This window comes from Colias eurytheme, chromosome 22, assembly GCF_061535395.1.
Source record: "Colias eurytheme isolate Ceu_HAF_F1 chromosome 22, ilColEury1 Martin Lab GWU primary, whole genome shotgun sequence".
Lineage (NCBI taxonomy): Eukaryota > Metazoa > Arthropoda > Insecta > Lepidoptera > Pieridae > Colias > Colias eurytheme.
Window position 1 is genome coordinate 1390541 of NC_143001.1, and position 12907 is coordinate 1403447.

Below are 12907 nucleotides of genomic sequence, written 5' to 3' on the forward strand. Positions count from 1 at the left end.
AGAGCAAATTGACAAGTACAGGGGGCCTCTACAGTGATTATTAACGGATTATCGGCAATATTTATTTACTTCTAATCGAATTACTGTTTGATCGTGGATTGAGAAAGACCATTTTGGAGACACGGATACACCTGTTTAAATTATTCAATTGCTTATTTTAAATATTGCGTCATACGTATCCTTCATATTTTTTGTGTGGTAAAAAAATAAGTGTGATTACATAGTATTGAATTATCTAACGATCTCAACAATTGCGTGCTGAAAAAATGATACCAGATAACGTGACACTGATTGTGAAGGCTCCTAACCAGCAAATTGAGGATCAAAACATCGAATGCGAGACATCCTGGACTGTGAGGCAGCTAAAAGGTCATTTATCGGAAGTTTATCCAAGTAAACCGGTGAGCAATTACTCAATTTCTCTATAATTTTCCTAATAATCGTTTATTATCCTTCCTCAAATTATGTTTTTTAATATGATTCTCAATGTAAAATTTAATTTAATTTGAAAAATATTTAGTACAGGTGAAATAGGCTTAATTCTTTTAATATTCGACATCCAATAAAGTAGTTTTACCCTACACGGCTACTCCGATTCAAAACAAATTTATAGTTTAATCTAGACACCTCATATTAAATGAAATTCATGATATTATCATTGCTTATTCAACACTTGTTATTATTTATTACTAGCGGTCCGCCCCGGCTTCGCCCGTGGTACATATTTACGTTTTCTCTACATAAAAACCATCTTCGTACTTCAAGGAATATAATAAAAAAAGAATTATCGAAATCGGTTCAGCCGTTCTCGAGTTATGCGCTTACCAACACATTTTGCGATTCATTTTTATATATAAGATTATGAATTCAGTATAATGAAAGGACAAAGTCCAATACAATTTAAAATGTTATTCTCATAGTAACACAATCATTGCTCGCTTACATTTTCAACTTTAGAAATTTACATTTTTATCAGACATTGTTTATTAGCAAAGGGAAGTGAATAGAGCTAAAATAAATTAGAAATTTAAATCCAATTTTTAACTCATTTGGGTTCAGGTAGCTCATTTTTGATCACTTTACCTATTTGTTTCTTTCAGAAAGAATCTTGTAACAATACTCTTAAAATTCAAACTTGGTAAAATATTCTTTCTATTTTATCTCAATATGTTATTAACCCATTGACCACCAAGCGGCCCGATCGGGCCGCGACACAATAGATTTTCTATTGTGTCTGTGATTCCGGGGCCTGATGGATTAAATGGTGTTCTATGGAATTTTCACTTATCACTAGATTTGTTTTAAAAATATACATGATATTTTTAAATATAGATGATATTTTTAAAACAAACCGGAATGTAGAACTAATATTAAAAAAAATAATAACACTATCTAACCACAGGAACTTGTGGGCAACTACATTGATAATATTTATAACTTACAAAAAACAACTATATTGTTAAATTCTATATCAGATAAATATCATCAGATAAATGTTTATCTGATCATTAACGAGAAATGAGCAAGATATGATATCTTAACATATTCACACAATAATTTGAAAATTAAATTCAGATTTGTTTCTTATTTTCATCAATAATATAAAACAACATTTTCAATCTGTTTACCGTCGTAAAAAAAACACCAGAATTAACATTATTAAAAACAATTTTATCAATATATTTATAACCTGTTGACTGTAATAAAAATTGAAATAATAAAATCGATTTTTTTTAATTTTTTATTTCACACATCTAAAGAAAATATTTTCGTACAAGACCGACACAAACAAATTGTTATGTAGCTGACTCCTAAGCTGTTTGAATGTATCTATGACTAGCTGTAAGCATTGCTCCGCTCCTGTTGTTCTTAGCGTGATGATAGCCTTCCTCGATAAATGGGCTATCTGACACTGAAAGAATTTTTCAAATAGGACCAGTAGTTCCCAAGATTAGCGCATTGAAACAAACAAACAAACTCATCAACTTTAAGTATAGATACATCAATCAGTTACAAATGTTAATATTTCCTTAACTATTGTCCATTTTAACATTTATTTTACAACTGCATTATAATGCATTAAAGATTAAATACCAACAGAAATTACTGTTTTTTTAACGACTGCCATAATCGTAAAAAAATTTATACATTTGCATATACATTAACTGATAAGTAGTTAAAATTATGTAAACATTATTATCATTTACTAGCTGCGCCCCGCGGTTTCACCCGCGTGACTCCGCTCCTGTTGGTCTTAATAGCGCGATAATATTATATAGCCTACTGCCTATAGCCTATAGCAGCCTCGATAAATGGGCTATTTTTTTCAAATCGGACCAGTAGTTCAAACACTCTCTTCAGCTTTATAATATTATTATAGAAAGTATAGATAGATGAGCATAATATTACATAATTATAAAATAAACATTGTATCAGAAATTTAGAACGGAACGTGTTATCTATTTACGGCCAATGGTTATTTCATTCCAATCAATCTGCATAGCAAATTTTATTCAAAACGACTGTGTAGATTTTGCGTGAAATTGACACAAAAATCACATTCATATCCATTCACTATTTAATATTGTAAACAATATATTTACTTTAATATTATAAAGTTCTATAATATAATGAAATAATCGGATAAGGATTGATTTCTTTTTTAAATTTTAAAGGGTATATTCCGTAGGTCATAGAATAGGTTGTAAACTGTTATAAAGGATGTCCTGATTGAAAAGAGTTTCCAAGCTATTTACCTACTTATCTAGTAGTTATTCAATAAATATATTTAAAACAATTAATAGCAAAAATATCAAACATTGTTGTTTATAAATATTTCCCCTAAAGTATTGTGAATGTAACAATATGTGAATGTAGCTTGAATATAAACAAAGAAATGATCGATATATCGATTTATCGATTGATCAATTATTGATTGATCGAATGATTGATCGATTGATTGATCGATTGATTGAATGATCGAACGATCAATTATTGATTGATCGATTATTGACTGATTGATCGATCGTTCGATTATTGATTGATCGATTGATCGATTATTGATTGATCGATAATTGATTGATTGATTGATCGATCGATATATCGATTGATCGATAGATTGATTGATTGAATGATCGATTGATTGATCGATTGATTGATTGATTGATCGATTGATTGATTGATTGATCAATCGATCGATTGATCAATTGATCGATCGATATATCGATTGATCAATTATTGATTGATCGATTATTGGTTGATCGATTATTGATTGATCGATTATTGATTGATCGATATATCGATTGATCGATTGATCAATTATTGATTGATCGATTATTGGTTGATCGATTATTGATTGATCGATTATTGATTGATCGATTATTGATTGATCGATTATTGATTGATCGAATGATTGATTGATTGATTGATCGATCGATCGATTATTGATTGATCGATTATTGATTGACCGATTATTGATTGATCGATTATTGATTGATCGATCGATCGATCGATTGATCAATTGATCGATCGATATATCGATTGATCGATTATTGATTGATCGATTATTGATTGATCGATTGATTGATTAAATGATCGATTGAAATGATCGATCGATATATCGATTGATCAATTATTGATTGATCGATTATTGATTGATTGATTGATCGATCGATTGATTATTGATTGATCGATTATTGGTTGACCGATTATTGATTGATCGATCGATTGATTGATCAATTGATCGATCGATATATCGATTGATCGATTATTGATTGATCTATTATTGATTGATCGAATGATTGATCGATTGATTGATCGATTGATTGATTAAATCGATCGATATATCAATTATTGATTGATCGATTATTGATTGATTGATTGATCGATCGATTATTGATTGATTGATTATTGATTGATCGATTGATAGATTGATCGATCGATCGATTGATAAATTTGATTGATTTGATTGATCGATCGATCGATTGATAGATTGATCGATCGATCGATTGATAGATTGATCGATCGATTGATAAATTAGTTATTGATTGATCGATTGATTTATTGATTGATTGATATATCGATTGATCAATTATTGATTGATCGATCGATTGATCGATCGTTAATTATATCGATTGATCAATTATTGATTGATCGATTATTGGATTGATCGAATGATTGATTGATTGATTGATCGATCGATTATTGATTGATCGATTATTGATTGATTGATTGATCGAATGATTGATCGATCGATCGATTGATCGATCGATATATCATTTGAACGATTGATATATCGATTGATCGATTGATAGATTGATTGATCAATCGATTGATAGATTGGTGATCGATCGATTGATAAATTATTGATTGATCGATTATTTATTGATTGATTTGATTGATCGATCGATATATCGATTGATCGATTGATCAATTATTGATTGATTGATTATTGATAGATCGATTATTGATTGATCGATCGATCGATTGATCGATCATTTCAATCGATCCTTCAATCAATCAAACGATCAATCAATCGATCAATCAATCGGTCAATCATTCGATCAATCAATAATCGATCAATCGATCAATTGATCCATCGATCGATCGATCAATCAATCAATCGATCAATCAATAATTTATCAATTTTATTAATTAATCAATAATTTAGAATGGTATCCTTATGCATGGAATATAAGGGCTAAAAAAAAATCCGTCTTACGCTTTTTCGATCACGTGTCCTGACGCGAGTTTAAGATTATATACCCAACGCCGCTTAAGAAGTTTTCACTTCAAAAAGTTATTGTGGGTTATCCATAAGAGATAGACATTGGTATATCGCGGACTTTTCTGTAGAACTTTTCAATGTGTATAATACTTAGTACAATATTTTGATAAAACTCGTAGGGTTCAGCATGCGTTTACAATGTAAGCGGAAAAAATGTAACTATTTACGACATCACATTAGAAACCTCAAAAATAACAGTACTTCTCCACTAATTAATGGATGTTATTATACATATAAACCTTCCTCTTGAATCACTCTATCTATTAATAAAAACCGCATCAAAATCCGTTGCGTAGTTTCAAAGATTTAAGCGTACAAAGGGACATAGGGACAGAGAAAGTGACTTTGTTTTATACTATGTAGTGAAGTATATATTTAAAATAAAATTGACTTATTTAAAATATATAAATGACTTTCCAAAAAAATACTTTCATTTCTGAAATATTTATCATCATTGCTACATAATATGTAGCTGCAAGGTGAATTTTAATACTTCAGCTGTAATCAAAAAGAAAGTCTTGATTTTTTTTTTTTTGTTTTAAAATATATAGAAGCATTTTTATGCAAAATGTCATATTTTTTGTACAGTCCAAATTATAAAATTTTGTCAAGATGGAATATCAAATACTCAATGTGTTATTTTTTTAATTGGCACTTTATAGTTTTGAACCTTTATCAAACTTTACATAACTTCAATTAATGAAATGCAAAAAAATAAACATCTTATCGTATTTCACAGTTTGAATAAAAAATAATGGTCTTGTTATATTTTGCAATTTGCAATAAAATATATAAGCAGTGTGACAATTACTTAAATTACGATTGAAATAATTCAAGGTTAGAAGTGATATTTTTATGCAATTCAGTATTATATTGTGTACTACAGTAACATCATTTTTAGGTGGATTGATAAAAAATATAAATAATATTCGACATCTTCCGAGATTTCGTGAATTCTGTCATATCCACATATCTGTGATATTAAAATAATACTTATTAGGATAATATTTACCGTTTCATGTTTTTGCGAAATGAAATATACAAGGAAATATATATGTATTTTGAAAAAGTGATCCACTTCATAGCAGTCATGGTCATGATTCAGACATCTTGCATCTTATACAATGAAATAAATGGTGTTTGTGTTGTATAGGTAAACCAGAATCTGATGGCAAATTGGGAAATCAAAATTTTGAGTATGCAACCCTAGGGAAAATGGACTGAACGATCTTGATACTGCTTATTTTTTATTTTGTCCTCAACATCATTAGTCACATTACATAAGTGAACAATACTGTACTTAATAATGAGATATCCACTTAATATTATGTAGTATGTATAGTGTATACCTACATGTATAATATACATATTACTTTTATCTATGTAATACTGTATATTATTATTTACACATACCCATATTTTTATATATTCATTATCATTATGCCATGTAAAAATATGGATGTAATGATAATGCAGATCAAAACTAGATTGCTAATAATTTTTTATAAAACTAGCGGTCCGCCCCGGCTTCGCCCGTGGTACATGTTTACGTTTTCTCTACATAAAAACCATCCTCGTACTTCAAGGAATATAATAAAAAAAGAATTATCAAAATCGGTTCAGCCGTTCTCGAGTTATGCGCTTACCAACACATTTTGCGATTCATTTTTATATATAAGAGATAAAATAAAAATAAAATAAAACTATGTTTATTTTCGTAAGTATTAAAGATACACATATTATAAAATTGACTGGGACAGCTTGGACTTGACGAATAGCCGTATTGGAAACTCCTGTAATAAGTTTTCATAAAATTATATTGTAATCAACAAACAATATTATAGTTACCTACTTATAATATTTTTTATTTTAAGTATCAAAACGGGTAAGTCCAATTTACCAATAAAATATTCAAAATTGAAAATTGTGATGCGTTTGACCCTTCTTCATCGAATGTTTTTCTATACACATTATAAAAAACACCTCTTGCTTGTGATCGCAGCGGCTTTTTCGACATTTTCGAAGATTTTTTAGACAAAATCCTAAAAATTATTCATCAATTGCAAAGAAGACAAATAATTTGACAACCAATTTGATAGTTGTCAAATATAATTGCCATATGAAAATCTTTTATTTCGTAAATATAAATATGCCATCAGATTCTGGTAGACCTATATCTTTCATTGTGTTATCTATACACACAGGTGTACAGACATGTTTAAATGAATAATGTTTTAATAATTTAAATGTATTGCTAAGAGCGAGCGCCCACGAGCAACTTAGTTGCCCGGCAACTATTTTGTCTCTGTCGCTGTCTCCTCGCAAAGTTTTGAACGATGCGCTCACGAAAGCGACAGCAACGCAACTTTTTCTTTAAAATTTTCTGCATTTATCAACATGGTTTTCGAAGAGACGGTTGTGGTCTGTGCTCTTGTCCCGCATAGTTCCCATTCCCGTGGGATTTCCGGGATAAAACCTATCCTATGTGTTAATCCAAGTTATCCTCTATATGTGTGCTAAATTTCATTGTAATCGGTTCAGCAGTTTATGCGTGAAAACTGAAAACCATACATATGTACCTACAAACCTTTCCTCTTTATAATATTAGTATAGACTATAGATATGTAATCGTAATTGTAAAAAGTAAAGTAGTTTTCATTTAATACTTTTTAGTGTATTTTTCAACACGAATCAAACGAGCTCAACCTCGATAAAGTTGAGTCAATATATTACTAAGTTCCTATGGCCACTTTCCGATTCCATCATCAAATCAGCTCTATCTCATAATAATGTTTCATCGCTATCCAATTAACATGCGTATACAAAATTTCAGCTCAATCGGTTTCCTGAAAATGAATCAAAGTTACTTGCTACATTTCAATTAAGGGGGCGCATAAAGCAAAATAACCAATCTTCTATTAGATGATACGTGTAATATGCAAGACTAAATCTAAAAAATAAAATATATATCAAACTAGATGATATGTTCAACGATTCTGTTTAATCCACCACCACCACTTTTGGCGCTCTTTTTTTCTCGAGATAAACGTTTGATTTTGGTTTGTGGTTTATCGCAGATAAAACCAAAACTAAAAGTAATTACACAAAATGCTCTGACAAATATCTTGCAAATGTTTTAATATAATTGTTTATGAAAAAAAAAATCATAATAAGTATTACCATGTCAAGTAGAAAACGTAAAAGTGTGAAAATTAGAGCTAACTTGGTGATTTTTTTTTATCGAGTAAATTTTAATATTTTATGTTTTTGATTAAACAGAATCGTTGAACATATCATCTAGTTTGATATATATTTTATTTTTTAGATTTGGTCTTGCATATTACACGTATCATCTAATAGAAGATTGGTTATTTTGCTTTATGCGCCCCCTTAAGTCATCGAGATCAGAGACAAAAATGCTCACAAAATAAAAACTACTGGGCTTATCCGAATAAATTTTATGGGACCAATCCCACACCATTCTGCATCAAACAAAAAAAGAGTCACGTAAATCGGTTCAGAAACCTCGGAGTAATCGGTGTACATACATACAAAAAATATACCGGCCGAATTGATAACCTCCTCCTTTCTTTTGAAGTCGGTTAAAACTACTGTGTACGAGAATAAATACGTTGACATAAATACGTATTATCGCTACGCCGGTTACGCGGCAACTGGCCGGCGGCCGCCGACAGGCAACATTTTTGTCGCCGTGCGCGCACTTGCATTGAAACCAATAGATAGGGCGACAGTTGCGTCGCGGGCTTGTCTCCGAACCCGCGGACAAAAAAGTCTCCCGGGTGTTCCGTCGCTACGTACGCGCACTTTCATACTAGCCCATGGCTGGAGAGACAAAATTGTTGCGGAGACAAAATAGTTGCGGAGACAAAGTTGCTCGTGGGCGCTCGCTCTAATATATAACTTGACACTTGTTGTTAATTGTAACATTTTCTGCACAATATTTTAAGCACATTTATGTTCGGATAGATTAATAATATCAGGGAAAATGTATGGTCTATTCAATGTATAAAACATTAATAGAAGAGATTACAAGTACTATATTATTATTCCGGATGATAGTACACGCACTTCCGTTTATAAGTTTTAAGTGTATATAAATAAAATAAATGTATTAGGAACTAATGTATTAATTCTTAATTAATTGTGCACTAGCCTTCTTAATCTTAGATATTTTTAAGGTAAAAGAAATATTGTACACATTCCGATTTGTAATATTATGAAAGTCAGGGAATCCCCCGACTTACGTATGCAAGCAAGCTAGATCTGTTTTATTCGTGAGAGTGAAAAAGCGCGGCTTATAAACTGCCTCTTCCGTTATACAATACAACAATGTGAGCATGACCTTTACACAAAGTCATCTCCACCAATCGTATCCTGTTAAAACTGTATCCAATAATTGCCACTTCATTTGTTTCAGAAAACAGATGAACAGAAAATAATCTACTCTGGCCAGTTGTTAGACGACAATTCAGTGCTGAAAGACGTGCTCAGGAGCTATGACTGTCCGATCCCACACACTATGCATCTAGTCTGTACGCCCAAGAACAAAATGGACATACCGGAACCTAAAACAGACGGTCTGCGTAATAGAAACGTGCCAGAACAAAGACCAGCGGAAGCCGCTCGACCTGAGATGCGGCAAAATGACCAGAACCACACGGTTGAGATGCAAAACTATTTGAGTTCGTTCGTTAATAATTACGGCAGGGTCCCCCCGTACCCGAATTATAATTTTAATGAACGATACTTGCCAATGCAACAAGCGTACTTGCAGTATATGCAGCAGTATGCTAATTTGTAAGTTGTTTTTCTGTATTTATTAAAAAAATTATGTGTAGTGGACGTGGCACATTTTTGTGAAAACCTAAATAAGTAACATGCAGGTGACCTTTGTTTGCTATAGAATATTTGCTCTGAAACAACAACAAACAATTATTGAGTACATATTAATAATGTGATGTAATATTTATCCATGATCTGTGAGTGTTAATAATTTATTAATTTAATTTCAATCCACTGAGTTATTTTGGAAAACGTGTGGTTATAATTCAGATTGATAGACAATTTCCTAGGATTCATGTAGGATTCAATATTTTTATAATTACTCCACGAAAAGCTTTTGTCAAAATAAGTACATACTTACCTATCTTATTACACAGATCTATTACATTTTACTATAGTACCTACAGATTTAACTATATTTATTTTCTGATATTAACAAACAAAGAGTTTTATTATTATTTGATTTCAAATTCCAACACCCATCAAACTTAGCCCTCCCCTACACTTCACACCACAAACCTAGAACATTCTAGAACCTTCTAGAACATTCTCGAACGTTCCAGATGGCAAGCGCACGCGCCCCCACAACCGGCCGCACCACCACAACCGCCGCAACCGGTCGCACGTGTGGAAGACGAGGGCCGTGATTGGCTCGACCATTTGTATGCGGCATCACGAATGGCCGTGCTAGTGTCGTTGTTGTATTTGTATGGGAGCCCGGCGAGGCTGTTGTTAGTCGTTATTGTGGTGGCAGCGGGCTATTTGTAAGTATTTTTAAAGTGAAAACTTCTTTAGCGGTGTTGGGTATAAAATCTTAAACTCGCGTCAGGACACGTGACCTGATCGAAAAAACGTAAGACGGATGGATATCAAACATGCTCAACGTTAATAATCAAATTTTCACTTCTGCCGGCACTCCCGGAGTGCAACCCGTCTTTTTTTTTGTTTATTTATTTTAGGTATGTCACCAATGTGAATAAATATATAGAAATGATCATGTTCATTTTCTTTTATTATAGCGTTAATTTTTTTAAGAATAAGTATATTTTGATGATGTTATAAATATAATCGTTAGCCAGAATTTGAACCCACGTATTATGTCTTATCATAGTTACGTCAAGGACCACTATGGTATCCATGACCTACTGCTCAAATTGAGAAAATTTCAAAAACTTATTGTTTCAATAAATTTTTCGATTTTATATTCTGAAATAGGCAATAATATTACTTGAATATTTTACAGGCACCAAATCGGTTTCTTCCGTGAGCTCCTGGTGAATCCGAACGCACCACAAAACGATAGAAACCGCGCGCAGAACAGAGCACAACCGAACCAACCCCAACCCCAAGAAACCCCGCAAACAACCCCGCCAACCCCACAGGAAAACCCACAACAACCCCCAGAAGACGAACAGTCACTATTAGCTGTCACTTGGACGATATTCACGACGTTCTTCGCGTCTCTCATACCAGAGGCTAATTGAGGAATAAAGAAAATTATGTGTCATTTATGGTTATTGTGACGTCATAGTACTACTTTTTTTATAAATCGAAATGTTCCATATTCAAATTTTACAAGGTGCCTTGTATAGTCGGTTTATAGAAGGTAATAAGACCAATAAGCGTTGTGATTCTGTCATACAAATTTGAATCTTATTGCGAAAGATTTATGTATTAATCTCGTATGGCAACGAAAATAATGTTCCATTTTTTAAATACACCATAGATAATGCAAATAAATTGTGCTTTCCCAGCATTAAAAAGTTTGCTATGATGTTACAGTAGCATAGGAATGTTTTAAATTATTTGCCTAGCACCAGTGATATTATAGACGCTATATAAGGTTATATCTCCATTGTAAATTTGGTTTGGGATTTTTCAATGTTGGTTTTTGTTACACTAAATTAATATACGGAAATTATTAACTTTGTGAATGTTAATATCGTTTTAATGTGTCGCTTTTAACGATTTTTGGATAAATTTTAATGTAAATCTTAAACCAAATATTAATTGTAAATAATGTTTTTAGTTTTAGTATATCTAGAGTTAAACGATGTATTTCCAAAAACGTTAGTCGGAAATGTATATTTTAGTATAATTATGGAATATATTTAATTAAAAAGAAACTTGTTTGTTTGGGGCTCATTCATACTATCACATGAAGGTGAAAAATGAAAAACGGAATTTTAAAAAAGTTTACATATTATTGATTGGAAATCGAAAATTTTCAAATTATAGTTATACCCGGCGCGGCCTAAGATGATCCCTATGACAGTTCGTCTTAGTGATTGCTCGTATGATGGATCGTGTCGATACTTTACTATTTTATAGGCTAAGGCGTGGTTTGCATTCAGCCACGTCGGTAAACATGTTTTTACAAATATTATAAAATGAATTTTTAACGTCTATTATGTAAACGAAACGGTAAGTAAAACGAAAGTTTTCCAAAACATAAAAATGCACCTTATCATTTTCTCGTAATCTTTAACCCGTTTAACACAGTGTATATTATTTTATCATGAAAATGGAATCCCCCATTTAATTTTTCTAAAAAACTTATATTATCATAGGTAAGTAAATTAACGCGAACGGTAATTAATTAATTAATTAGGCTGCGATCTTCTGTTCCATTCAATAGAGAATGAACTATAGCTTAAGCATGGAAAAAATGTGAACTCGTTTCCATTATCGAAATTTGTTTATCGATACTTTCCGCACTAGTCGATAAATGCCAACGATGTAAGTTATGAAGGACGTAAACGTAAAGTCAGATTGATATAATTTCTCGTAAATGTTAAGAATTGTTATAATTCCAACGGAATATCATTGTAATGGCATAAAGCTACGTAAAAATTAATAAATGCCATTTTTAGACGCCTCCAATACGTTTCTAATTTAATGGTGACGCCATTACAAGTTTGTCTCTTGAGAATAACTGTCAGTGTCATAGGGATCATCTTAGGCCGCGCCGGGTATAACATAAACGTTATTTTAAACATTTAAATAGATATTTATGTGATTACTGTGTAATGTATATAGTAATGACTTGGGTTTAACGGGTACCAGCTTAAGTGCAGACGTCTAAACATTTACTAGATCTAAAGAATACTTTTATTTAATTAACAATACCTATAATTAGGTAATGTCAGTGTTATTATTTTGTACGACTAAGATGACCTGCACTTTAGTTTTTATCCATAAAAAATATTAATGTATAATCTGTATCACAATTATTAACTCAGATAATTATTACTCATTTGTTTTGTCGTTTATTTATTTTGAACACGTCATGTGAAAATATTGTGATTGCGATAAATG

The 12907-nt window shown here is 31.6% G+C and overlaps 1 protein-coding gene across 1 annotated transcript; it reads left to right on the plus strand.

Annotated features, from left to right (window-relative positions):
* Positions 1 to 53: 53 nt before the first annotated feature.
* On the plus strand, positions 54 to 11824 carry Herp (Homocysteine-induced endoplasmic reticulum protein). The gene is made up of 4 exons (XM_090114926.1): positions 54 to 401; positions 9225 to 9604; positions 10153 to 10353; positions 10833 to 11824. Exons 1-4 carry the CDS (start codon positions 267 to 269, stop codon positions 11071 to 11073), a joined length of 957 nt encoding a protein of 318 aa, XP_089971052.1. The 5' UTR covers positions 54 to 266; the 3' UTR covers positions 11074 to 11824.
* The last annotated feature ends 1083 nt before the right edge of the window (positions 11825 to 12907 follow it).

What these genes read in the sequence shown, in the direction of transcription:
- Herp (XM_090114926.1), top strand. Translation starts at nt 267, where the DNA reads ATGATACCAGATAACGTGACACTGATTGTGAAGGCTCCTAACCAGCAA. An exon ending in AAGTTTATCCAAGTAAACCG is followed by an intron (nt 402 to 9,224) that starts GTGAGCAATTAC and finishes CATTTGTTTCAG; the next exon opens with AAAACAGATGAACAGAAAAT. An exon ending in ATGCAGCAGTATGCTAATTT is followed by an intron (nt 9,605 to 10,152) that starts GTAAGTTGTTTT and finishes CGAACGTTCCAG; the next exon opens with ATGGCAAGCGCACGCGCCCC.